The sequence below is a fragment of the Carassius auratus genome, chromosome 16 (genome assembly GCF_003368295.1).
Source record: "Carassius auratus strain Wakin chromosome 16, ASM336829v1, whole genome shotgun sequence".
Classification (NCBI taxonomy): Eukaryota; Metazoa; Chordata; class Actinopteri; order Cypriniformes; family Cyprinidae; genus Carassius; species Carassius auratus.
The window spans coordinates 4,852,806-4,880,796 of record NC_039258.1 but is presented as its reverse complement, the minus strand read 5'-3'; the positions used below and the strand labels follow the sequence as shown (position 1 = coordinate 4,880,796).

Below are 27,991 nucleotides of genomic sequence, written 5' to 3'. Positions count from 1 at the left end.
AATGGGTGAATGCAGCTGGGCATTAAAGCTGTCATTCACGAAAAAATGGCATGTGGGCTTTATGTTACACAACCAGGTTTAAAGGCAGAGTTCACCCAAAAATGACCAGTTTGTCATAATTTACTCCTCAAGCTTTCCAAACTACATATGACATTCATGGGTATATGCAACAAAATAGAAAACAATGAGTAAATAATCACTGAATTTTCATTTTTGATAAACTATTGCTTTAAATAAAAAAACGGCCATTTTTCAACTCATGTTTTCACAATTATTACTTTTTATTATATTCTCTATTATTCATTTCCTCAGAAAACAAACAATCCAGCTGCATCATTAACACATAAAGCAGCTTCTGTATTTTCTCTATCACATTCATTGTAGAAGTAATGATATGATCTCTTTTTTTTGTAGGAAGAAACCAGAATCAGGTGATGCAGCAGCAGAGGCCTAGAGAAAGATATTATACAGGACACAATTTGAATTCACTGAGTGAAGGAGCTTCACACAAATCTCGGGACAAATGATTATGAGCTTGAGGGTGAAGTGTGTAATTATTTTTTTTAAATACAATATGTAAGATATTAGTAAAACAAAATGTTTAAACTCTACAGCTCTGTGGCGTTATGAAACATGGCTCAACCAATAGCATGAGTTGTGGGGCGGGACCATCTGTTTGTCTGACCAATGACAGATGAGGGAGTGTTTGAGAAACCTATTTGTAAGATATAAAACTTCATAAATGACATACTTTTTTTTAAGTGATGCTATGGGACATCAACCATCATTCAATCATTATAAAGAACGACTGTTATTTGCAGGAAAACGTTCAAGTCATGTGTGATTTAGATTAAACTTATTCAATTGTGATTGTACTACATGGAAATGTAGGAGTATTATGAGTGTGATCCAGCACTGTAAATACTGTACATCACAAATGCTGCTTGAGCTGAATGTATGTTCAGTAGTGAGCAGATAAAAGCAGGATGCAGCTAATATTAGTAATATTACTGTCGAAATGGGAGCATAATATCATAGAATAATAGCATCACTAGTGTATTGTTAATTTATTGTGTGTTTAACATATGCTTGTAGCTTGTATAATATCTTGAAGGAACAGTTGAAAGAAAATGTCCAATGGATTTGGAAAGTTTAATGTGAACGATAATGCCTTTTGTAAAGATAAAAATAACAGTTTGAGTTAGATATACAGTAGATATTACTTTCCATTTTATTTGTTTCAACTTCATATATTGTTACATTTATGCACCATGTATGAATGTTTTGCTCAAGTGAATATTAAATGTGGATGTAAATACAGATGCCTGCAGAAAGATGTACATATAGATTTATTAATAGTTTTTGATCTTTCCTGTACATTATGTAAATAATTTCTTTAATGCTTCCATACTCATTATATAGAGTGTCTCTATAATCATGTTGTACTCAGTTATAAATGCATTCGCAACTATAGACATTTGAGATTGTTTTCAATAAAAGGATATGAATACATTCAACAGCTGCTTGTTAAAGCTCATTATTCACAATGCTAGGATTCATCATTCAGTGTTTGTAACTAAGAAGGCTGTAGATCACGGTGTCGTTCTCTTGATTTCTGCAAGGTGGTCTACAAAACAAGAAATTAAAAGAAAAGGTCTGTTATTGTTTATAGAAAATGGTGAAATAAATTATGTCAACGCAGCCAATTCTAGGGTTTACGAATCAATTCCACAGCTTGTCTCCCACAAATAAGCATCATTACAACATTATTTTATCATTACCTGTCTGAGGTTGAGGAAGCAAGCCTTAAATCTACATATAGCACATTTGTGGTAAGGTTGTCCTCAGACTCTGGTGATTTTCTCAGGTTCTCATAGATCTCCTCTGTGACAGTGACTGCAGGTGTCTGATCAGAAATGAAAAATCACTAGTATTGATTTAGTGCACAATTATAATTCCTTGATAATTAATGAGATGAACTGTTCACGTCTTTGATAGTTCTGTGGGCTGCTTCTTTGATGTAAACTGCTTCCTCCTCCTGTAAAGATGTAAGATGTAATAACTTACAATGCTCAGAATAGTACAAATACTTATTATTTAGTAAGTGAAGGATTTGTGTAAACTGATTCCATGTTTGCCTGGCCCATCGATAGTGAAATCAGAACTGTGCAATAATAAACGCAGTACGTGATGATGGGGAAGTCATCGAAGGCTTGTGTAATGTGTAGAGTCATTTCCACACAGTACAAACTCATGCAATCAGTTCAGGTTTATGTTCTCTCAGCATTCCAACATTATCACATGCTGTGCGTCCACTCACCTTATAATGAGACCAAACATGACTAACAGTAGTACAGCCATTAGAAACAAAAACACAGCTGCTGCGGTCAGGAAGAAATTTCGGTTACTGGCCACTATAGAAAAAAACAAAAATGAAATAATTTGTGTAAACTAACTTACTATGTCTTATGCAAGCTTTATGTATGCACGCAGTATTTTCCAAAATGTGCAGTATAAAGATGTTATTTCCATGTGTGAGTCATGAACTAGTCACATTTAACATTTCTTTTTACTCAAAGTTTCATACACCATCAGATTATGCTACTTCAGGGTTGGGGTAGGTGTTCATGTAAAGCCTTAAACCTTATTAATATCATGCTGGAAGCAAAATCTTCACTATCGAATTATGCTACCATCTGTTTTAATGGGAGGTAGTGAAATCTGACAGGGTAGCACAAATCGTCAGAACAACTGGATCTGTATTATAGGTTACTGCATAATATTCAGCTAGTATTCCAATTTCACAATTACCTTCAACTTTCAGTGCCGTGACTGTAGAGTTTTGAGAACCCATGTCATTTTTAGCAGTGCAGAAGTACTGTCCGTCATCCTTCTGACTGGCAGATTTGATGGAGAATTCACGATCTGATCCTATATAAGAGACGTATGCTTCTTTGATCATAAACCAACTGTAGTTTGTCACTGCAGGATTGGCATTGCTCTCGCAGATTAGAGTCAGTGAGTTTCCTTCTTGTATCTTTCCAGATGGCAAAACTGATATTTTGACGTTCTTTGGACTATCTGTGGGGAGAAGCAACAGGATCTGTATTTGCAAGAGAACTATGAAACTTTAACATGCAGTGTTGCAGGTGTTGCATCAAAACCATTGACTGTGGGTTAGTGAAATTTCCTGATATCACCCAGCTTCCTCATTTCATGGAGCTTATTTGACATAGAGGTCTGTAGCAATTTCAAATGCAGCATCTTACTCTACTATAGGCATGCATGTATGATGCACAGACATTACAGTTTAAAATAAGGGTTTTATATTATTATATATTTTAAAATGTGCCCGTATCCATTACTCCAGGCTTAAGCATTTATTCATTACATTTATTCATTCAGCTGATGCTCTTATCCAAAGCGACTTGCAATTGCTATATCTGTCAGAGGTCGCACGCCTCTGGAGCAACTAGAGGTTAAGTGTCTATCAACAACTATCATTTCTAGGAAACATGGTAATTTTAAAGATGTGAAATCCAAACGTGCAAAAGTCGTGGAATTTCTAGAATGAAATAGATTTATTAAATTATATAAGCTCTTAAATATTTTATTGAGCAGTAATTACAGCAGAAATATATTTGCCTTAAACTCAGTGAGTATTATAGAGTCAAAAATTCTGATAATATCTCAATCTCAATCTATTTAGTCAATAACATCTACAAATAAAATCAAATGAAAAATTACATTAAAAAACTCACCTGGAAAAAGCAGCTGCAATAATATGTTGATATAAAACATGTTTTCTCCCTTCAGCAATTTTATCTAAGAAGAAAACACTTTTTTTATATGCATCCGTAAGTTTCAGTCTTACTCCACGACAGGACTAATATACTTCAGCTTCCATCAGTAAACGGATATCCTTGTTCCACGGCGGAAAACCTCCCTAAATCTGTTCTTGTATTAAATTCCTTTGCTTAAATATTAACAAAAATATGTTTGTTTGGTATATTTGATATGATTTTAATCATGGCAGGCTGAGTCTACCCTTACGAAAGGAAAATACATTTACCAATATATTTCTTAAAATATATTGTGATATATTGTAATATATTATTTTCTAATATTGTATATATTTGAATACATTTAATAATATATTGATGACACATATATTATATAATATATTGCAAAATATACAAATGATTGCCACTTTCAATATATTGCAATATATTGGAAAAAATAAATATATAAGAACATATGCCTAATCTATTACATTATATTTTCCAATATACTGCAATATACTGGAAACAATTTCCAATATACTTGTTTCATAAGGGCAAGTTCATAATGTTTATTTAGTGAAACTCTGCTGATGATTTTTAACACTTAAACAACATATTAAACCGAAACCTAGGAAGGAAATGACAGCGATTGTGAGATGGTGTTAGAATTTATAAATATATAAGTATAGAACGTGATGGAGGTGAGTAGAAATTATTCTCATCCTGTCAGAAGCATTGAGAGAAAGTTTCCTCTACATTCTACATCAAGTCCGTTTTGCCCACACCATATTGCATTTTTTTTTTCTTTATAAAAAGGGAAAGCCGCTCCATGGAAAAATAACAGGGAATTGGAAATGTAAACCTCCAAAAAAATGACTGAATAAATTTGTGAGATACCTCCTTCAACACATCTGGACTCTTCTGTAGCCTCACAGTTTTTGTAGCAGTGCTAGTCTATAGCGCCCCCTGCTGTCAAGGTAAAACAAGCTTTATTCAAGTCTATATTAATTATTATAATAAAAAATTCATTTCAATCAAAATATTTATTTTGCCAAGAGGAGAACGAATCTGTTTCTTATTTTTTATTTTTGTTTTTAAATATAAGCCTTATTGCAAAGTTAGCTAGATTTACGTTTGCTATACAATAATAAAAAAAAAATCCTATGTCCTCAGTGATAGAGCAAAATGACAGACCGGTTTTAATTTTATATATAGATCACACTTACAATGTGTAATGTATAGCCGATTTTTAAAAAATCATTATTAAAAATGTTTACGACCTGTTAAGATGTCATTTTTCATTCGTTTTCTGTGTTTGCTATGTTCTATGTTGCCAAGTTTTAATCCTGTTAATAGTAATATATGATTAAATAATATAATAATCAATGATACAATTGGTGTTCATTAGTATTAGTCAGTATGGTCTGGGGCGCTGTAAAGGGGGGGTAAACGATGACGATTCTCGGGGCCCATGACTAAGAGGGGGCCCAGAGAAGCCCCCATTAAAATTGTGGTGCTAAAAAAAAATATTTGATAGTAAAAATTATTAACTTTAAATTATTCTATTTGCGGTTTCCTGGTGTCAAAAAATGTATTTGTTTAGGAAACACAAACGTCCGTGGGCCCCTCTACCCCTCTCGATTATCATAAAATGGTTTAGTCCGCCCAAATTGTATCCAGTAACAAGGCGCCGGCAGATTCAACTTGACAGAGGATGTGAAAATGCCTGAAAAATCTGGAAGTCAAAAACGGAAAGAGAAAAAAATAAGAGAAGTGAAAGAGGCAAAGGGTCGACAGTATGTTACCCAACATTTCACAAGAAAAAAAAGTGGGTTTGTAAGTAGGCCTAAATTGTTAGTGGACCGCATGTGACAATGATCGTAACCTACGGCACTTTTCTGTGCGTACGCACGCTTTGTACATGAGGCCCTAGGTCTCTACGGTAGCATTTTTCGATAAGTTGGCACGTTTCGATAGAGCAGGGTGCAGAGGGTGCACAGCTTTGCCTCACATGCACCCGGTGTCGGCATCTTTGTACGAGGCGGCGCCCACTTTCAGCACCCTGCGGCGGTCCACGCTGTTGCACCTGTCTTGCAAGCAGTAACTTCATGAACTCGAACTATCAGCTGTTTGTGAGGTTTCAGTGCCTCTCTTGAAGATGATGTGGAGTTGTATTACTACACTGTCCCCTATATTGTCAAATACAGCATGATTCATCTCTGCCAACCATCTTCACATAATACTTTCACATTATCTGATCCAGACCGTCGGCAAAACTCAATTTAAACAGCGCAAAATCACTGCCTGTGGACGTTATAGATAGAAATTATTATATTTCTGTTTTTATTCACACAATAAGTATTTAAACTAGTTTTAATGAAAATTCGTGTAGTTTTAGGAAAAGTCAGGGAGCAGCAAGGCTTTGTGATTTATTTAGACAAAGTTACTGACTATGCAAATTTCAAAACGGTCAAAATGATGCCATGTTCATTCTAGTGTTAAAGATAATTACCATAAGTTTAAATGTTGCGGTTAAAATGAATGCTGGTGGCTGTTGGAATGTTAAAAGTGCATGATAAGGGAACTCAATTTTCTCAAACGCACTTCAGTGTTTCCGTTACATTTCAACTGTCATGTTAAAAATATCAGGTTAGATTAGATTAACTTTATTGTCATTGCCAGTGTACAGTACAAATATTCATACAAATATAAATATATGTGAATACCACTGATCTATATATATAGATCAGTGGTGAATACACTATATTACACATGTACAGCTATGCACAGTATATACATTATACAGTACTGAAGTAGTGCAGTATTACAGAGGACAAATTACAGGTGTGGATGGACATGGGATGGAGTTCAATTGTCTGATTGACTTAAATATATGAGAATGATAGTCAAAATACCATAAAAGAGCATGATTTTATGTAAATTAATATGAAAAAACTCTCAGCTGTGTTGGGGGCCCTGTCAAGATTCTTTTCATGGGGCCCAAAATCCTCAGCAGCGCCCCTGAGTATGGTTAATAACTGTAATAATTATACTTTGTCGTATACAGTCTAAATAATAATACTAACACAGTGACTAAGGCAATTTCCCTCCCTGTTATTAGTAAGACAAAGAAAAACAAATCTGGGGTTATGAACACAACTAAAAACGGAGGTTTGAACTTCTTAGACTTTACCACTCTTAATAATATTTTTTTAGTAAACTGTATTAAAAAAACAACAACAACTAGGCCAACTCAATGTTTTTTTCTTTAGTATTATTTATTTATTTTATTATATTATGTTATTGCGAAGAGATACAAGAGACCTAAAATCATAGACAGTAAAAGCCTAAAATGATCTCAGTTTCCTGCTTTTTCACTGAAGAAGGACTGAAGAAGGTACACGATCCGCGACTGCACGAGCGGTAACGTCAGAGAATAGGTGTGTTCGACATCGGCTGCGGCTGGATGCAACCGATCGGCGAGAGTAGCCGCGTGCAGGTGGGGAGGAGCTGAAAACGGAGATATGAAGCCGGACACGTTGTGGCTCCCGTAGTTTGCTGCAATTACGTCAGTCATGGCGGATCACGTGGCGATTGCTTATTTGATTGCGTTTAATGTGTGTATAAGTGGTGTTTTGGAAGGGTCTTGAATGTTGTTAAGTTGAAGTTACAGCAAGTTGTTAGCAGTTTGCTAACCACATGCAGGTGAAGTATAAACACAGCAAAATAAACTAAAGAATATGAAGAAACCAAACAAATGGAGGAACATAATGTATTATTTGTATAGGAGCATACATTTATGACCACATTAGATTGTATGCTTTTAAGATTAACATTTTAGTTCTTAAAAATGCTCATTTGAATAGGTTATGCTGCTGAATACTGTAAAAGGTCTGTATAAAAAAGAAAGTCATGCAAAATAAACATACACAAACTTTATATTAACAATAAAGTAAATACAGTAAAACAATATTTAATAAATATGATTTATAAGATGAAGACGACATAAAAACGTATTGAACTGTTTTAAAAGTCCATATGAGAATTTCTGAAACTGAAGCCGAATCGCAATAAACTTGAAACGCACGTCATCTGTGTCATCAGTGAATCCAGCCAATCGTGGATCAGATGTGTCGTCATCAGAATCTGTGCAGCCGCTCTTCAGAAGCTGCGCTGGCTGAGTTCTCCGGCTACTCTCGAATCGCTCTCGTGGTACTTTGACGGCACACGTCACAGTCACGTGGCGTCAGCGCTGTATCAAGTCGGACAAAATTTCTAACCGGCATGCACTGCTTCAAGTCAGCCGACGATCGGTTTGCGCAAAACTGCATGAAGTCGAACAAGCCTAATGTCTAATATAATATGACGTGTAGTTTCACTCTCACTTCACTTCCGGCTTCTGAACTGGTTGCAGTTCCACTCTGATTCCATGTGAGGGCGCTCACAGGACGAGTGCAGAATGAATGGAGGTCAATGGCGGTATACCCACTGATCTATATATATAACTGGATCGCTCATCGCGTTCTAAACATAGACAGTAAAAGAAATGGACACAGCGACCCCATTGGAACTCAATTGAGACAAATGAAGCCCGGTTTTAGCGTTTTTTAGCACTTCCGTTTCTGATGCGCAGACTCAAACGAAGCTTGACGACGTCAGCAACCTGTCTGCCAGATGTAAATCTTCTAGTAGCTGTGCGTGCAAACTGCCATTGTTAATGTTGCAGAGACTGCGAGCTTGAGCGGGGAGTTCTTTGTTGTGAGTGAGCAGGAGTAAGTATTCTGATTAATTATTTTGTATAGTATTTTAAAATGTAACGCCAGTACGCCATATTAAGTTAATTGCCTGCGAGCTTCTCCTCCTGTCTGTACGGTAATGCGAAAGAGAGACGAGTGGTTATGACGCAATCGTTAGCCTATTTTTTACAAAAACTGTTTATACGGGTCCATAATGTAACACAGAAGTTAATGGAGCCCTTTATACATTGTCGTGTATCTTTAGAAATAAATAATGGACAAACAGAGTCTTTAAACGCCTCAGATGTAAAGTTATTCGCTGTCAAAGTGACGCCAAAATGAATGGGAGTCAATGGGAATGCTAACGCAAGTGAAGTTCTGCTAAAAGATGGCAGCCCCCACCCGACTTCAACTTCCGGTCGAGTTCCTTGCCCCTTGGTTCTAAACTGCCAACAGGCAGTGAAGCCACCTGAAGTGTTCGATCCGCCATTTACTAATCCCTACCAGCAGAGAGCACCATTGAGTTACGCTGTTGCTGTTATTTAACAAGCTATGGTTGGAGGGAAGGATACCTAAGGAGTGGAAAGAGTCTATAATTGTGCCAATTAAGAAACCTGGTAAAGATCCTCATAATCCAAGTAGTTACAGGCCTATAGCTTTAACTTCGCAGGTGGGTAAGACAATGGAGAAAATGGTAAACGATAGGTTAAATTACTGGGTTGAGTCAAAGGGGTTATTGCAGAGCTACCAGAGTGGTTTTAGAAGAGGTAGAGGTACAATGGATCCAATAGTATGTTTGGAAGATGGTATAAGAAGAGCTCAAGTAAATAGAGAAGCAGTGGTGGTAGTATTCTTCGATATTGAAAAAGCGTACGACATGTTGCGGACGAACGGATTGTTGATCAGGTTGCAGCAGATGGGGATTGGTGGTAGAATGCTCCAGTGGATAAAAGCTTTTTTGGCTGAAAGAAGTCTAAGGGTTAAAATAAACGGAGAATTAAGTAATGAATATATAGTTGAGAATGGTACTCCGCAGGGGAGTATTGTAAGCCCTATATTGTTTGATCTAATAATAGATCAGATATTCAAAAATGTGAAGATGCCCTTGAATTTAAGAAGAGATCAACTGGCCCTAGTGTACTGGGCTAATCTTAAAGGTCATAGAGAGGATCATATTGCTCACATAACCCTAAGAAATTGTCAAGAGCGATTAAATAAAAAAGTAAAAAGCTTTGGGTGGGGTATTGAACAAAAAGTTGAGTGTATGGGTTTAAGTGCTCTTAATATCTGTATGACAGTACCATACTCTACAGTTCCCCCGTGGACTTTTGAGGACTTAGGGCTGCTGGAGGAAAAGCAGGTATGTGGAGTAGATAAGGGGATAGTTAATAAATATATAACAGAAAACTACAGAAATGACAGGATTATTTTTACAGATGCATCTAAAAGAGCAGATAAAAGAGTGGGAGTGACTCATGTGGTTCCTGAGCTGGGTTTGGCTGTAGGAAATAGGCTAAGTGATGATTTGGCAGTATACGGCAGAGCTTGTAGCTATATGGCTTGCCCTGTTATGGGTAAAGTAATGGGGGGAATAGACAATCTGTCATAGCTTCTGATTCCAGTTCTGCTATTTTAAGTATCAAGAATTCCCATTCAGGGTCCAGGAAAGACATTCTGCTTGAAGTATTGCAGTTAGCGAGTGGGTTGCAAAAGGCGGGTAAAATGTTTTCCTTCTTATGCGTTCCAGCACACATAGGGGTGGAGGGGAATGAGCTGGCTGATGTATGGGCCAAAAGAGCAGCAGATAAAGATATCATTGATGTTGACATAAAACACAGTAAAGCAGAAGTTAAAAGTATTATTAAAACAAGAACTGTTGAAATATGGCAGCGCTGTTGGGAAAATGAATCAAGTGGGAGACATCTTTTTAACTTACAGTCTAAAGTAGGCCTAAATAAAAATGCAGGGTCAGGTAGAACTAGACATGAAGAAGGGGTGTTGTCCAGGTTGAGGATTGGGCACACCAGACTTAACAGTACATTATTTTTAATGAAAAAGCATGGTGATGGTATCTGTGAGTATTGTCTTGGAAATAACTCAGAAACTGTAGAGCATGTATTGTTTTATTGTCAGAAACATAAGAATGAGAGGGAAAGGTTTATTGAGCAAGTAGAAGCCAATGAAATTATATTTAATTATAGAAATATTTTACATAGAAGTTCTGATAAGATGTGTCAAATTTTGTTTTCTTTTTTAAAGAGTACAGGGCTTTTAAAAAGAATTTAAAAGTTTAGAGATAATATAAGTGGTGGGTATACTCTAGTCCAGAGGTGGCAGTAATACAACAACAAGTTGTCAACCGCCAGGAAAAATGGAAGAAGAAGAAGACCATTGAGTTACATTCAAACCGTTGTCCTAAAATAACTCGATTTGAAGCTGATCAGTCAAACGGGACTCGTTTTTATGTTATGTGTAATAAAGTAATGTTTACTTCAGATGTTATCTGCAGTGTTTACGGTCTTTTGGGACAGGATAAGCGATATATTTAAATCGTGTAGGTGGGTGTGTCTGCTGCGCACTGACGACACAGGTAACGTAACTGATCAAACACAAAAATGGCTTATTTCTTTACAAACAAAATTATTCAGGAATTATTAAACGAACGTATTAGTATCAGAAATTGATTTTAATATATTACAATGAATAATATAATTATGTTGTTAATATTGCTCTATAATGAAATAAAACAATTTAATTTACTATCTGGGAAATAAAAGCTTTGTATTTATTTCTTAAATCCGTACTGTATATAGTCAGTTATTTCTCTGAATAAATTCGGATTTCAGAACGAACACTTTGTAGTTTGTTGTGTTGAGGTCGTGTCAGTCTGGTGTTTATCATGTTCATGATGCTCACTCCTGTAATGAACGTAACGTAGCTTTTTAATAAGTCGGGGAAATTCCCAACATTTAAAAAAATAACCTTTAACATGCCTAGGGTGTTCGCATTGTAATAATGTACAGTGATACTTCATATTTATAAACACTGACTTGTTAGGTGATGTTTTCTCATTAAAATCATACAAATTCCTATTAATTCAATGGAACGTTTTCGCACACTTGGGATTACCAATATGGCGGCGCGGCAGCTTCACTTTAATGATGTCATGAGCAATCCAGTTCTATATTATAGATCAGTGGTTTAGATTAAGCCTGGATCAGGCCATGGCTCAATTAGTCTTGCCTGTGAAACCGGAGGATAGCGTCTTTACACCTTTTGCTTATATATTGCTGACTTTACACCTTAGATTTAATAGATTATTAACTCCAAAATCAATACCACTGTATGAAAATAACTTGTACTCTTAAATTTAAATAATTATTTCCTGAAATCATATACCTGGGTTCCGCCCGCCATTTCGCTCAGATTTCATGACTGAAGAAGAAGAATGCTATCAAGGTATGGCACGGCCAGGACCGCAGCATCTTGTTCCCTATTCAGGGAACCATGGTTACATACGTAAACGATATGTTACGTCCCCCAGCTCTGTTTGATCCTAATTGTAAGATGCTCATGCCTAAAGAAGGGGAGTGGCAATACTGAGAGCGTCCTCTGTAGCTGTGTCCAAATTCAGGGTCTACATCCTTCGGAGGACGCATTTGAAGGATGTTACGTCACAGCGCCGCGACGAAGGCTGTCCAAATTCGTAGGATCCTTCAAATGCGGCCCACAAATGCGTCCTCCTTTTCCCCGAATTCGAAGGATGGGTGTGATGGATCCTTTCGCGTCCTACCTATCCCATAATTCTTTTCGGCAGGACGAAGCGAGCGGTAGCGGAGTGGGGGAGGAGTATTATTTTCGATGTTTTTTAAAAACTGGCTTTTTCAAAAATATATATTTTCAGTGGTTTTCTAGTTAGGCATTTTGTTTTAGCATTAAGCATTTTTTTTTTTACATGTGTACGTGTATATGTAAAAAAAAAAATGTTTACTTTCGTAAACTAGCTTCTTCCTTACTGCCTGTGTGAATATCCCCTTACACACAGCTTATTTGTTAGTGATTGAAGCTGTTTAACGCTTCTAAGGACGAAAGAGCAGACAGAAGTGTTTATAAAGCTCCGGGGAGAGAACGATGAGCTCTTCACCCGCGTCTTGCTTAGCGCTATCACGGTTGCTAGGCGACAGGATATGAGCAACGGTTAAGGGAGGGAACTGAAAGAAGGGTAGGCTGTCCAAATTCACAAACACCGACTTCCGGTTTTTGCGGTCGTCGGAGGACCCATCCTCCTTCAACCGGGTAGGAAGGATCCTAAGGAGGATGCAGACCCTGAATTTGGACACAGCTTGTGTTCCTCATGATGCGCTGGGGAAAAGGAACACCTGTGTGGCATTAGTAATTAGAGGGAAGCATTATAAATGTATGATGTGTTTGTTGTTGCGGGAGGGTTGTTTGGGTTGTTGCTGCTGAGTTCCTTGCCAAAGCTGCCGTGCCGGGACGTGGGTTTAGGATTGTTGTGCGACCCGTGCGAATCGATCGGGAGGGATATTTTGCTGGGGTTTTCCCCGTTTACGTTTGGCGGCCGCCTTTGAGTTCACGGAACGCGGAACCCACGTCCGGTAGCGGGTAAGAAAGCCAGCAGTACATGTTGTTTTTATTATTGTGTTGGATGTTAATGTCTGTTCCTGCTGTGTTTGCCGGGGAGGCCCTTATGTATGTATGAACCTAATGGTCCCCCGGCGCTATTTGTGTGTAGAGTGAGTGCGTGTGTAAGGGGGTGGGCAGGTTATCCTTTCCCATACGCCTCCTATACAGTTGACGACAGCTTGATATTTAGTACGAGTATGATTGACGGTTTGTGGTGATTAATATTTGATATACATTTATTGGTGTGGTGTTTATGACTATTTGGTTTTGCAGTGTAATGAACTTATGTGTGAGAGGTGATCACGTGAATATATTTAATGCATGTATTGACTAACTACTGAAATCTTGTGCTGAGTATATCCTGTTATATCCTTACTTTATTATGCTGGAAGTTAACATCTTTGAAATCATTCATTGCTTCTTAATTAAATTTAACCTGTTATGACTGCATTAACCTGCTGCCCCTGGGTTTTAATATTATGATTGTAAAATAATCAAACTATTAGTCAAGGAGTTTTGGGTATTTGAGTGTTTTCTTGTATATTATCCCACTTAAAGTATTTAGTCCAATAGAGAACCTGTAAACCCTGGGTAGAGAGAGTTTGTGGGGGTTACATAATCATGTGTTTGAACGCAGTGTCCCTTCTCTTAATTACAGATGATCCACACCTGTGCGGAGCCCTATAAAGAGCTGCTGAAACCACACCTGAGTGCGTACACAGAGAGCTGGAGAACGGAGCCGATGCACTGCCGTGCTGTTTAACTTTATAGGGATTGCTGTCCACCCAGTTGTAGAAAACGTTCCGCTTTTGTAGTTGTTTTTTTTTGTGTTCCCATATCTTCCATTTTTCTATTAAACAAGCATACCCCTACCTTTGACACAAGCTGATCTGTGTGCGTCTCTCCTTGATGTTAAGGGTGGTGTCCGTGCGCCCGTAACATTAGTGGAGGCTCGTCCGGGATTAATAATTTGATTAAGTCGGACTTTAGTGTTTAGAGTGAATTGCGGAACTTTTGAAAGGGTACAACATTTTGGTGAGTATTCTGGTAGGCAACTATGGTTGTCTGTCCTTTTGTTTAGTCGACTGTTTATTTTTTTTATTTTGGTGGATATCTCAGGAGGGGGCACGTGAGAGGCCTCGAGCGGAGTAAGCAACTGAAGATTGCGTAGGTATTTAGGATTTTTGTTTTGTTTTTGTGTGTATAGTTAGAGAAGTTGGACAACATTTTTGCTTATCAGAATACCTTTTAGTTTAGTTGTATAGCTTGTAGTATATTGTGGCATATTGCCTATTTAGTGAGCGCTGGTACTTTGGAGGTACTAGTGTATTAGTTAAATTTTATGGGTGGACAAAAATTTGTGGTCTTTGTAGCCTACACTGTGCTTTTCGTTTGACCACTTTAGATATTTGCTACTTTGTAGCCTGATCACAGTTAAACTGCTTAGGTGAGTGCTCCTATATGTATTTGTGTGTGTAAAAAAAAATATTTATAATTTTCTTTGTGATCTTGTTGCATTGAGTTTTTTTTCTTTTTGCGCTTAAAATGGAAACCGAGGAAGAATTTGTTAAGGAACCCTCTACTGAGTTATTTTTAAGACTTTCGAAAGAGCAGTTGCTAAACTTAGCTGCAACTTATGAGGTTGAGATCATGTCTGCTGAGAAACGCACCAAAGATACAATCAGGGCCGTCTTACAAGCTGCTTTGATTAATAAGGGCATTCTGCCTGTAGAAAAACAATCTCCCGTGTCTACGGAGACATTACAGCTGCAGGTTCGGTTGAGGGAGTTAAGCATCAAAGAGAAGGAAATGGAGTATGATCGTGAGCGAATGCAAGCACAGGTCCATGAGCATGAACTTGAACATCGATTGGCATTGAGAAAGTTAGAAATCGAGGCCCAGAGGGAAGGTGTCACTCCTTCTGATCCTCATTCATTTGATGTCACGCGCCACATCCGTCTTGTGCCACCTTTTGTGGAAAGATGTGGAAAAATATTTTCCACACTTTGAGCGTGTCGCTACCAATTTAAACTGTCCGAAAACGGCGTGGGCATTCCTCCTGCAATGCGTGTTAGTAGGAAAAGCGCAGGAGGTTTACTCCTCACTAACAGTAGAGCAGAGTGGTGACTGATGTAGTGAAAGCGTCAGTTCTGAGGTGCTATCAGCTGATCCCTGAAGCATACAGACAGAAGTTTAGGAACTTAAAAAAAAATGGAGCGTCAAACTTTTGTTGAATTTGGTCGAGATAAAGCAGCTCTCTTTGATCGTTGGTACTCGGCACAACAGGTTGATAGTCAGGAGAAATTGCGTGAACTAATTCTTCTAGAAGAATTTAAGAACTGTCTGCCAACCACAGTGGCCACCTATCTAGCTGAGCAGAAGGCCGAGTCAATTTCTGAAGCTGCTATCCTTGCTGACGAATACGTTCTAACGCATAACATTAGCAGAGACCATTTTCGCTTAAGAATTAATCCCTCTATGACCTCTGATGCAGACAGGAAACAGAGTGCAATAAAACAAGATGACCGACACTGTTTCATTGTAAAAAGCCCGGGCATATCGTCGCAGAATTCTTAATATTAAAAAAAAAATAGTCCACGAAACCAATGGGACTCGTTAGTTCTGCGAAGAAAGTATCACCTATCCTTCGTACAGGGTTAAAATCAGAGAAAGCCCAGTCCATGTACGATCCCTTTCTGACGAATGGGACCGTATCAGTGCCGGGTGAGGAAGCTGTTGCTGTGCGCATCTTGCGAGATACGGGTGCTGCACAGTCCTTCCTCCTTCGCAGTTTGTTGCCATTGTCCAAAAAGACTGCAACTGGTAGTAGTGTTCTTGTTCGAGGAATTGAGATGGGTTTTCTTGATGTTCCCTTACATTATGTGCATCTCGAGTCAGATTTGGTGTCTGGTGATGTGGTTGTTGGTGTGCAAGACTTCTTGCCAATCCCCGGTGTCACGTTCCTCCTTGGCAATGACCTAGCCGGTGGGAACGTGTGGAATCGGGGTGAAGTCCCACCAGAGGTTGTGTCAGTGCCGCTCAGTCAAGGGTGCCCTGATGAGTGCTCCCTAAAATTCCCTGACGTTTTTCCCACTAGTGTCGTCACTAGGTCGCAGACTCGAAGGTTGAGGGATTCCGTACCTCCTAAGGATGTAGACCTAAGTGACAGTTTTGTCGCTCACCCCGCAGAGTGTGAGAGGTTATTCGAACCCCCTTCCACTCCATGCCACGGTAGTCCTGTACCTGTGGCGAACGGTGTAAAAGAAAGAAAAACAAAAGAGCCAGATGTTTTGCTGTCCTTAGAGAAACTTATTAATGCTCAACAAAAGACCCCTCTCTTGTTTCATGTTTTAAGGCAGTTCAATCTGTTTCAGACCATGTCAGCGAGAGCCCTGCTTATTTCATCAGAGACGGTTTGCTTATGCGGACGTGGAGACCTCAGAAAAGAAATGAGTGGAATGACATTGAGCAAATCGTTATGCCGGCTGAAAATAGAGTGTCGCACATGATGGTGTTTCTGGTCATTTAGGTGTGACTAAAACATTCAACCGCATTCTTCGTCATTTTCTTTGGCCTGGGCTGAAGCGTGATGTGCGGCAGTATTGTAAAACGTGCCATGTCTGCCAGGTTAGTGGTAAACCAAACCAGATAATTCCACCTGCACCGTTATACCCCATACCTGCCGTGAGTGAGCCTTTTGAGAGGGTAATCATTGACTGTGTTGGTCCTCTTCCACGGTCGAAAAGTGGATATCAGTATCTATTAACAATTATGTGTACTGCTACTCGTTTCCCGGAGGCGGTGCCTCTGAGAAAAATCACTGCTAAAATCGTGACCAGGGCTCTATTAAAGTTCTTTGCTTTTGTGGGACTACCGAAAGTCATTCAAACTGACCAAGGAACAAATTTTACTTCGCGTGTCTTCTCCCAGGTCATGAAATCGCTCCAGATTAAGCACCGAATTTCTAGCGCATACCATCCGGAGAGTCAAGGCGCTCTCGAACGTTACCATCAGACACTAAAATCGATGCTGCGTGCATATTGCTTGGAGACGGGTACAAACTGGGAGGAGGCGATTCCTTGGATGCTGATGGCCTATAGAGAAGTAGTACAAGAGTCAATTGGTTTCAGCCCTGCGGAGCTAGTGTTTGCACGACATTCGCACACCTTTGAGCGTCCTTAAAGATAAGTGGATGAGCAAGCCTACTTCTCGTAGTGCACTACAGTTTATAAGCGACGTTCGCACCCGCCTACACCGAGCTCGTGAACTAGCTAGAGAGAACTTAGAAAAGACCCAAACTGGCATGAAAACTTGGTATGATCGAAAGGCAAGAGCCCGTTCATTTAAACCTGGAGACCAAGTGTTGGTTCTCTTACCCGTGTCCGGTTCTGCCTTCCAGGCACGATTCAGTGGACCATATACCATTGAAAAGAAAATATCTGATTTGAATTACGTAATTTCAACCCCCGACAAGCAAAGACATTCTCGCATCTGTCATGTAAATATGCTTAAACCATACTATACGCACAAAGATGTTAAGACTGACTTGTGTAACCTTATCGTACATGGTCTTGAGTCCTCTGTGTTGCCTTCACTTGTAGATGATGTGGAGACCCCTCCATCGAGATGTGTGATTGAAGGTCGACTTAAAAACTCTGCTATGCTGTCGGTCATTGCAAATTAGGGATGGGCATGATTAATCGACGATCGATAATTGATCGTTAAGATTTTCCTCGATCATGTTAATTTGTTATCGATTAATCTAAAGCATTTTTTTAATCTAATGCAGGTTGCGTTGCGTAGTGCGAGTCTTCAAGCAATTAAATGAATTTCACTGTGTGGCAGCAATTAAATATTTTACCACCATGGGGCAATATTTGACACCCTACTCGGTTATCTGTGATCTTCCGTTTTGATTTCAAAGAATAATCATGAAGATGTCACGGCGAAGTGTGGCGTGGGACCATTTTGATTTAAAAAGCGAACTAGTTAACTGCAAACATTGCGATGCCGTGTTTAAGTACAACACGGCCACGACTCAAATGATGTACCTATGCATCCCGGCAAATTTTCATGAGGCTTTAACCCTTTCGAGTCGATTAACGCATATATGCGTTTTGAGTCATTTTCTCCTGATAACCCCTGATAAATTACACTCTCATTTTTAATCGTACAGATAAGAGCAATACATCAATCGAATCTGTAAAGGGTCTAGTTTTTTTTGGATACAGACATAATAACAAAAAACCTTTGTGCACTTATAAAATAAAGATAACAAACAAGGTGCGCTGTCTACAGTCTTTGTCTCCGCTGATCGTCATGTACAAACATTTCATTAAAATGAACCGTAACTCCGTGAATACTCAACGAAGAGACATGAGAGAGATATCTATAGAAAGCCTGGAATGTCTACTTTTAAACTAAAAAAGTGCTTCCGAAAAACAAATATTCTGAGATAAAGTAATCCATATGAAAACAACGCAATGTCTGTTTTTCATATCTTCCTTCATTATATTTAATGTGACGACGCCCCCGCGCAGAACGCGCTATTCAGATTCAAACTGAAGCGCGCGGCTTGAATACGCCCACACAGAAGAAAAGGCAGCGTTTTTATTTTATTTTACTGTTTGCTTCGCGATGAGAGGACTAAGACATAATCCACCCCAAAAAGATGTGATGTGGTTGATGATTTGAGAAATGGATTTCCTCAGAAAAAAGAATGAAGCACTTTATTCAGACTCAAAACGCATATATGCGTTAATCGACTAGAAAGGGTTAAGAACGCCTGCTAGCAGCTGCAGGTTCCGCTGCTTTAGAGCACTGCATATGCACGCGGATATATGTTCGGTTTGCCTGAACGTAGTTTAACTGTCTGCCACAAGTTGATCTTTTAATAAAGGTCTCACCGAGGAAAAACACGCTGTATTTTTGTATTCATTGCATTTTTTTATTATAAAAATTAAATAATTAATTATATTATAAAAATATTAATGATTAATCGATAGTCGATCGTTAATTCTCCCGACGATCGACTAAGAAAATTTAATCGAATGCCCATCCCTATTGCAAATCGATTACCACATTTAACTCCCTCTCAAATCGCTGAAATATTATCTGTGATGGATGATTTTCCTAAGTTATTCGGAGATGTTCCGACTGTAACAACAGTTTTGGAACATGACATAGATGTGGGTGATAAAAGCCCGATTAAACAACACCCATATAGGGTAAATCCAGAAAAGCATTCTATTCTGCAACGAGAGGTTGAGTATATGACAAGGAATAATATTGCTGAACCTAGCTCTAGCCCTTGGAGCTCCCCGTGCCTTTTAGTTGGAAAACCTGATGGCACTTACAGGTTTTGTACCGAGTACAAACGTGTTAATCCCATCACTCTACCAGACTGCTATCCATTACCGCGGATGGATGTCTTTGTGGACCGGGTTGGCTCGGCCACCTTTGTCACTAAAATTGACCTCCTAAAAAGTTACTGGCAAGTGCCCCTTACACCAAGGGCAAAACAAATATCAGCTTTCGTGACCCCGGATTCATTTATGCATTATAAAGTTATGGCCTGCGTAATGCGCCTGCCACATTCCAGCGATTAGTAAATCTTGTTTTAGCTGGGATGGAAAACTGTGAGGCATATTTGGACAATATAGTCCTTTATAGTACACACTGGTCTGAGCACATAACACAACTTCGAGAGCTTTTCCGTAGGTTGTCTAATGCAAAGCTCACAATTAATCTTGCAAAATGTGAGTTCGGAAAAGCCACTGTCACTTACTTGGGGAGGATAGTTGGCAGGGGACGTGTTTTACCAGTGATGGCAAAAGTGGCCGCTATTCAGGAGTTCCCTGTGCCCTGTGATCGGCGTGCGCTACGCCAATTCTTAGGAATGGTAGGCTACTATCGCAGTTTTTGCAAGAACTTTTCAACTGTGGTTTGTCCCCTCACTAACTTATTGAGCCCCAAGCCTAAATTTGAGTGGACTGAGTCTTGTAACAAAGCCTTTGAAAACGTCAAAGCTCTCTTGCTGACTAGTCCCGTGCTGGCTGCGCCAGACTTTAACAGACCATTTCAGCTTGCTGTGGACGCGAGCAATGTAGGTGCCGGTGCCGTACTTTTACAGTCAGGGGTAGACGATGTAAACCATCCTGTGAGTTTCTTTTCTAAGAAATGTAATTCTGCCCAGCGAAAGTACTCCACTACTGAGCAAGAGACCTTGGCTTTAGTTCTAGCTATTCAACACTTAGAAGTGTATTTAGGTTCTACGGTACATCCAATTAAGGTCTATACTGACCATGATCCACTCAAATTCCTCAATCGCATGTACAACTCGAACCGAAGGTTAATGCGCTGGAGTCTCCTGCTTCAACCATTTTACCTCCAAATTGTGCATGTCCGGGGATAGACAATGTTATTGCAGATGCGTTATCTAGGGTAGATGCTTAATCATGTTTTTTTTTGTTTTGTTCCTCTCGTCTTAGAGGAAAAGGAGGATACGTTTGAAAAATTAAATTGCATGACGTCTAGGTTATGGTTAGTAATAAAACAATACTATATATATAGTAGCTGCCATGTTTCTTTTTTTGAGGAGGGAATTTGTTTTAACTGTTTGTTTGGCTTGCTGATCTAAGGTAAGTCATTTGCATCGCGTATATTCATAAGTAAAATGAGTATTTGTCGTGTCCAGAGTATGGTGACAGGTCACCATTTTGGGGTGGGGGTGTTACGTCCCCCAGCTCTGTTTGATCCTAATCATGTGTTTGAACGCAGTGTCCCTTCTCTTAATTACAGATGATCCACACCTGTGCGGAGCCCTATAAAGAGCTGCTGAAACCACACCTGAGTGCGTACACAGAGAGCTGGAGAACAGAGCCGATGCACTGCCGTGCTGTTTAACTTTATAGGGATTGCTGTCCACCCAGTTGTAGAAAACGTTCCACTTTTGTAGTTGTTTTTTTGTTACCATATCTTTCATTTTTCTATTAAACAAGCATACCCCTACCTTTGACACAAGCTGATCTGTGTGCGTCTCTCCTTGATGTTAAGGGTGGTGTCCGTGCGCCCGTAACACCTATCATAGCTCACTTCGATGCTGCGGTGACGTCACCACGTATGGGAATGCTATACCAAAACGCCTGACGTACCTGATAACTGGGATCCGAGGAAGCATCTGCTCAAGCGGAGAGAACCCGGGAGCCAGGAGCCATCCTCACATCCAGACTGTAGGACTTGATAAAAGTGCTCGGTGAGGACCATCCTGCCACAGCAGAGCTATCATCCACAGAAGGTCCACTGAGAAAAGCTCGAGAAGAAGCCACAGCTCTAGTGGAATGAGCTTTAACTCCTAAGGGCGAATCGAGTCCATGCGCCTCATAGGCTAAAGATATTGCCTCCACCAGCCAATGGGACATGCGCTGTTTTGTAACCGCATGGCCTTTACTCTTATGTCCAAAACAGACAAACAGCTGGTCAGACTCACGCCATGGGGCTGTACGATCCACATAAGCCTTTAAAGCTCTACCAGGGCAAAGACTTAGATCTCCTGACCCCGTCTCAGCAGGGGGTAAAGCTTCCAGGACCACTTGCTGAAAGCGAAAGGGGTTAGATGCGACCTTAGGAACATAATTAGGCCTCGGCCGCAACCGCACCTTTACAGAGCCCGGAGCAAATTCCATGCACAAGGGTGAAACAGAAAGAGCCTGTAAATCCCCAACTCTCTTGAGGGAGGATAAAGCCATAAGAAGTGTCTTCAGTGTCAGGATTTTATCCGGAACAGTTTCCAAGGGCTCAAACGGATGCCCTGATAAACCTTCCAACACAATGGATAAATCCCATGAAGGAACTCGCAAAGGGCGGAAAGGCCTCAGCCGTCGCGCACCCTGTATGAAACGAGAAACCAGTGGATGACGTCCCACTGAGGCACCATCTATGTATTTGTGGTAAGCTGAAATGGCTGCCACGTAAACTTTTAGAGTGGCTGGTGTCACTCCATCAGAAAAACGGTCCAGAAGGAACTCCAGTACTAAAGCCACTGGGCAGTAAACTGGATCCACATTACGATTTCCACACCAGGCTGTAAACCGTCTCCACTTGAAAGCATATAAGCGTCTCGTAGAAGCTGCTCTAGAATTCAGTAAAGTCTCAGTAGTTTCAATGGAAAGACCAGGACATACTAACGCACTCCGCTCAGAGGCCACGCCCACAGTTTCCACAGATCTGACCTCGGTAGCCAAATCAGTCCCTGTGCTTGTGATAATAAATCCTGTCTGAGGGGAATCTCCCATGGAGAGCACGCTAATAGACTGATCGGGTCTGCAAACCATGGCTGCTTGTGCCATCGCGGAGCCACCAACAGCAGCTGTTCCACTCTGTCCAGCCGTATTCTGGATAATACCACTGGGATCAAACGAATCGGGGGGAAAGCATACAAACTGGTCCAGGGCCAGCTGTGAGCTAACGCATCCACGCCCAGGGGCGATGGGGGGCATAGGGAGAACCATAGTGGGCAATGAGTAGTCATGTTCGACGCGAATAAATCCACTTTCGCTTTGCCCGAAAATCCACAATAAAAAATTCACCGTCTGGGGGTGTAATCTCCATTCCCCTTGTTCCAGAGCCTGTCTGGATAGCAAATCCGCTCCGAAATTCAATCGTCCGGGAACATGAACAGCCCGGATCGACAGAAATTTGTCCTGAGACCAAAGAAGAACATGTCCCGCCAGCCTGCACAGGGGGCGAGAGCATAATCCTCCCTGATGATTCAGGTATGACACAACCACTGTGTTGTCTGATCTGAGCAGCACATGATGGACGATCAGCAGATTCGCAAAATACTGGAGAGCCAGAAAAACTGCCAGTAATTCCAACCTGTTTATGTGCCAGCTGCGTTGAGCCGCTGTCCACACTTCGTGGGCTGGGCGCCCTTGACAAACAGCTCCCCAACTGGTCAGAGACGTGTCCGTCGTGACAGTCTCTCGGAAAGCACAAATTCCCAGCCGAACCCCTGTCAGGAGAAATTCGGTCAACATCCATAGTTTTAGCGACATCACACACCGCCGTGTCACCGAAATCGTTTGATGTGGAAGACAACGGGGTGAAATATTCCGCCTTTTCGTCCACCACTGAAAAGAGCGCATGTGAAGTAATCCCAGACGAATCACGGGGGATGCCGCTGCCATTAGACCTAAAAGCCTGAGGCACAATCTCACTGTCACCGTGTGACACGCTTTGAAGCGCCACACGCATGACGCAATCGACTGAGCGTGCGGGAGAGAAAGCTTCGCTGTCATCGCGCGAGAATCCAAATCTATTCCCAGAAAGGTTATCCGTTGAGAGGGGATTAAAACACTTTTCTGGAAATTCGTGCGTAAACCCAGGCTGTTTAAATGATTCAGCGCAAGATCCCAATGAGAGTGTGCTTGAGTCTGCGATTGCGCTAGCACCAGCCAATCGTCCAAGTAATACAAAACACGAACACCCTGGAGCCCCAACGAGGCCAGAGCTGCGTCCATGCATTTTGAGAAAGTACAGGGCGCTAAAGCCAAGCCAAAGGGAAGAATGCGGTACTGATACGTTTTGCCCTCTAAAGCGAATCTGAGGAACTTCCTGTGTCTCTTGACGATCTGAATATGAAAATACGCAACCTTTGCAGATCGATCGTAATAAACCAATCGTTTGGTTGGATCTGAGACAGAATAGACTTTAACGTCAACATCTTGAATCTTGAACAGCCTCTCCGAACAAACCATCCTTGAAAACAGGGGCATCCATGAGGAAAGATTTGTCCATTTCCTTGATATTGGTGAGATTAAGCCAGAGGTAGCGCTCAACCGAAATCAAACCGGCCATGAAACGGCCCACTGCACGAGCGGTATGCTTGGTAGCACGTAGCGCCAAATCCGTTGCACTACGCAGTTCTTTTACTGCCTCTGGCGTGATGCCCTCCCCTTCGTCAAGTTCCTTCAATAGCTCCGCTTGGTAGGCTTGAAGGACCGCCATAGAGTGGAGCGAAGCAGCCGCCTGACCAGCAGCCAGGTAGGATTTACCCACCAGGCTAGACGTGACTTGACATGCCTTCGAAGGAAGAAGGGGGCGAGACTTCCATGCCGCGGCCGAATTAGGTGTGAGGTGTTCGGCGAGAGTCTCTTCCACCGGGGGCATCGTTGTGTAGCCATTGTTCGCCATATCAGAAATGGTGGCGAAATCCGCAGCCGCAGCGTTAGTAATCCGCGCCGAAAACGGCTGTTTCCAGGATCTCGAAACCTCCTGGTGGAGGTCCAGGAAAAAAGGTAAAGGCCTCCGGGGCTGTGTAGGTGTCCAACTAGTTAAAAAACGGTCGTCCAGCTTAGAAGAAGGTTGGGCCTCGGCCTTCTCAACCTCCCAGTCCAGCCCCAATTTACCCACCGCACGAGAAACCACGTCCAACAGCTCACTGTAGGAGGGGGAAACACGCCTCTCCTGTCCGATAGGAGGGAGAGGGCTAGTGTCGGCCGCGAAGTCCTCAGACCCCGAGGCCGCAGTGGATAGAACGTCGTCATCATAGCGTCCACAACCGAAGGAGATGGCGACGCATGCCTCCGTTGTGGGCTGTAAATCCTCATTAGAGAAGACGACAGGCTCAATAAAACTTTTATTCTGCAGCAGGGTAGGGGAGAGCGAGCGATGTGGAGAATATTCCAGCGCTGCGCTGTCCACGAAATCCATGTCGCACGTGTCACCCCAAGCTATCGCCTCGTGCGGTGCTTTGGCAGTCGCAGAGGTGACATGACGGGGGTTAGACTCGAGGGCGACATCGGAAAATAGTTCCACCCTAGAGCGCAGTACTCTGAGACGCAGGCCATCACAATGGGGACAGGAAGAAAGGCCGCTAAGCGCCGCCTGTGCATGATGCAAATCAAGACATACTATGCACCTGTCATGAGTGTCACCCGCTGTGATGTACCTGGTACATGGCTCCTTGCATTTTCGGAAACTCATCGCGTCTGCGAAAAGGAGTTAAACACTGCTCGAAGAAAATCGCTGGAGAACGCAAGATGATTAGGGCACAGATGATTGACTTTTCCTGAAAGAATGAAATCTGAGCGAAATGGCGCGCGGCACCCAGGTATATGATGCTTATTGGTGCAATACCGCCCTCTTCGGTTCCGGAGTGTGGATCAGATAATGTTTTCCTACTAAACGTACACATCACTCACATTGTTCCCTACATACACTAGCGTACTCTTCAAATACAGTTTCTCCAAACTTGTTTATTATTTTAGGTAGTCATTATCACGATAATCCATGTCCAAGAGTCAATTTCCTCGGATGAGATGGTTTTTATTCGTTCCTTATTTAACACAATGCTATAAACACACACTGACCTCATCAAGCTTTTATTTTGACACTTCCGAAATTTTGAATTAGCATATTAGCTAAATATTTAGTTTCAACCGAAACCTTTAGATTCAGCATTTAAATTTAGATTTAGATTTAACATTTATATTTATATTTAACATTTAGATTGAATATTTAACATTTAGATTTAACATTTAGATTTTATATTTACATTTACATTAACATTTAGATTTAGCTTTAGCTTTAGCATTTAGATTTAACATTTAACATTTATTTGTAACATTTAATATTTATATTTAACTATTTAAAATATCTCTAAGTTGACAAATATTGTTGTAAATGTGCTAAAAAGTGACCGTCAAAAACTAATACCAGTTTTTTAAACATTTGAAGCTAAATGTGACAAAATGTTGCTGTTATTTTCAGCATGAGCAGCTTTACAAAAGGCACCTGATATACATTATGAAGTGCAAAATACAACAACAGAGACCTTCAATTAATCAATACTTGGAATGATTTTTTAAAAATGCATTTCTGGAACTAATGCAAAAATTGTAACATTGTAAACTTCACTATACATTCAATGAATGGAACTTTCATTAATCCTACATCCTTTTAACAACTTCAGTGAACACATCCAAGACAGATGAAGTCATTCATAAGTCCGTTGAGCTCTCCGCAGGACTCCTGATACCACCTTTGGCAGTGGCAGCAAGCCACCCATTCCTCATTGGCCGTTGGGTCACTTGCATCCACATAGACCCCTTGCAACCAGTATAGGGGTCACTTCCCTGAACTGTTTGCAGGGGAGGAACGGCAGCTTTTGGGGGGCAGACACCAGCAGGTTTGGGCACTTTGGTTGTTTTTGGTTTCCTTTTGTCTGCTTTGGCCTGCTTTAATTTTGGTTTGTGTCCTTCAGTCACCTCCTGCTCAAATTCTTCAATAGCCCCTGCCATTCTCTCTTAACTCCACTAGTTTAGTTTTCTTCCTTTCCTACTTTGCTGTCTTTTCCTTTTCTATATTGCCCTGTCACTCCTTTTCTCTCTCTCTCTCTCTCTCTCTCTCTCTCTCTCTCGCTGTCCCTCTCCTCTCTGCATGGGTGCCATCTTGTGTATATTGAAATTTTTTTATATTCAGACACATTATTATTATTATTATTATTATTATTATTACGTAGACATTCGTTTTGACGTTCGATCGGTCGTTCAATTTTGGCACGGTGTACGTGCCATACTGGAGTGTGTCTCCGCATCCTCAAGCTACATCGTCTGAATAAAGCATCGGGAGTTTTGGGGTCAGATCCTGCAGAAGACCAGGTTCCTGTCCTTTAAATTGTTAAATATTAGAATGATCCCATTCTATATCGTCGCCACCAAAGTTTTCTAAGTCCTTCAGAAGTGTTCACGGCCATGGTAAGAAAAGGCATAACAGACACAAAATCTGAGTATACCTTCACTTCAAAACAACAAGTTATCTGAGGTAAGCATATGATCAGGAAATAGTGGACATTTAAGGAATAATATTGGCTGTGGAACTGTTCAACTTTCAGTAAAGGACAAACTAAACTCCGTAACCTGGGCCGACAGAGGTCCCCCACCATTCGATACCGATTTAACTCTGTATCATCTGCAGTGTTGGGAGTAACGGCGTTTAAGTATAACGGCGTTACTAACGGAGTTAAATTTTCAGTAACGGAGTAATCTAATTAATTACTTTTCCCATTATTGCAACGCCGTTATCTTTACTGATAATGTAAAGTGTCGCGTTACTACATTTTGGTTGAATAAAGCGCGAGGTGTCATGCTTTGGCTAGTGACTGCACATCAGCTGCCTGACACCGTTGCAAAAAAAAGATAATGATTGGCTGGGTGGGCGGTGCCCTGCTCACGCCCCTCACTGCACGCTCTGATAACCACTAAGCACAAGACGGCATCAGTGATAATGGCTTTCTCGAACTGGAAGTACCAGGAATTAAAGGCAAGGCAAGAATGTTTCTGTAACATGCATGGTATGTCCAGGAAAAAATACTGCCTCAAGCAACTCAAATCTTATGAACCACCTCATCAACACATGCTAACATGTTACTGTACTGAATATTTAATGCTGTGTTCACACCAGACGCGACTTGCGCGAATAAATCTAGTTTTAAAAGTATTTCATGCGAGAATGTATTATATTGTTGTAAAATTGTTGTAAATTGCTATAAACTCGAATATGCGGTGTATTTATAAAGACTAGTAACTTTAGGCTTAATATAAATTTACAGAGATTTGCACTAATGGCCAGGTTTCCCTTTGTTTCTTTTTACCCAAGTTTAAATTTGTTTGTCTTTATTTTGCACTTGAATTTTATTTTCAATATTTATTTTGTATATGTTTTATTTCTATATCATATGGCAGGCTGCAATCTATTGAGTTCAAATAAATACAACATTTTCTAAAATACTTAAAAATAGTGTTTTTATTCTTCAATCAGTTAATATAA

The 27,991-nt window shown here is 40.6% G+C and overlaps 3 protein-coding genes across 7 annotated transcripts in view; 2 read left to right on the top strand and 1 right to left on the bottom strand.

Moving 5' to 3' along the window:
• LOC113115838 (neural cell adhesion molecule 1-like) overlaps positions 1-27,991 on the top strand; it is a 51,863-nt gene that overhangs the window by 11,641 nt on the left and 12,231 nt on the right. For 2 of the 3 annotated variants that reach the window (XM_026283500.1, XM_026283498.1), the window contains one exon: positions 415-1,515. The exons of the other annotated variant lie outside the window; for it this stretch is intronic. In XM_026283500.1, coding sequence (XP_026139285.1) covers positions 415-454 — 40 coding nt within the window. In that variant the 3' untranslated portion in view covers positions 455-1,515. Of the gene's footprint in view, positions 1-414; positions 1,516-27,991 lie in introns of those variants that run through there. 3 annotated transcript variants of the gene reach the window in all.
• LOC113115843 (B-cell receptor CD22-like) overlaps positions 1,209-27,991 on the bottom strand; it is a 27,025-nt gene continuing 242 nt past the window's right edge. Inside the window, exons 2-7 of one of the 2 annotated variants that reach the window (XM_026283509.1) lie at positions 3,762-3,825; positions 2,812-3,081; positions 2,321-2,414; positions 1,988-2,038; positions 1,782-1,906; positions 1,209-1,627 (exon numbers count right to left, since the gene is read on the bottom strand). In XM_026283509.1, coding sequence (XP_026139294.1) covers positions 1,864-1,906; positions 1,988-2,038; positions 2,321-2,414; positions 2,812-3,081; positions 3,762-3,801 — 498 coding nt within the window. In that variant the 5' untranslated portion in view covers positions 3,802-3,825 and the 3' untranslated portion in view covers positions 1,209-1,627; positions 1,782-1,863. Of the gene's footprint in view, positions 1,628-1,781; positions 1,907-1,987; positions 2,039-2,320; positions 2,415-2,811; positions 3,082-3,761; positions 3,924-27,991 lie in introns of those variants that run through there. The other variant, XM_026283508.1, reaches the window with a different exon arrangement.
• Positions 9,653-27,991, top strand: part of LOC113115839 (neural cell adhesion molecule 1-like) — a 27,468-nt gene continuing 9,129 nt past the window's right edge. Inside the window, exon 1 of one of the 2 annotated variants that reach the window (XM_026283502.1) lies at positions 9,653-9,878. In XM_026283502.1, coding sequence (XP_026139287.1) covers positions 9,783-9,878 — 96 coding nt within the window. In that variant the 5' untranslated portion in view covers positions 9,653-9,782. The remainder of the gene's footprint in view (positions 9,879-27,991) is intronic. The other variant, XM_026283501.1, reaches the window with a different exon arrangement.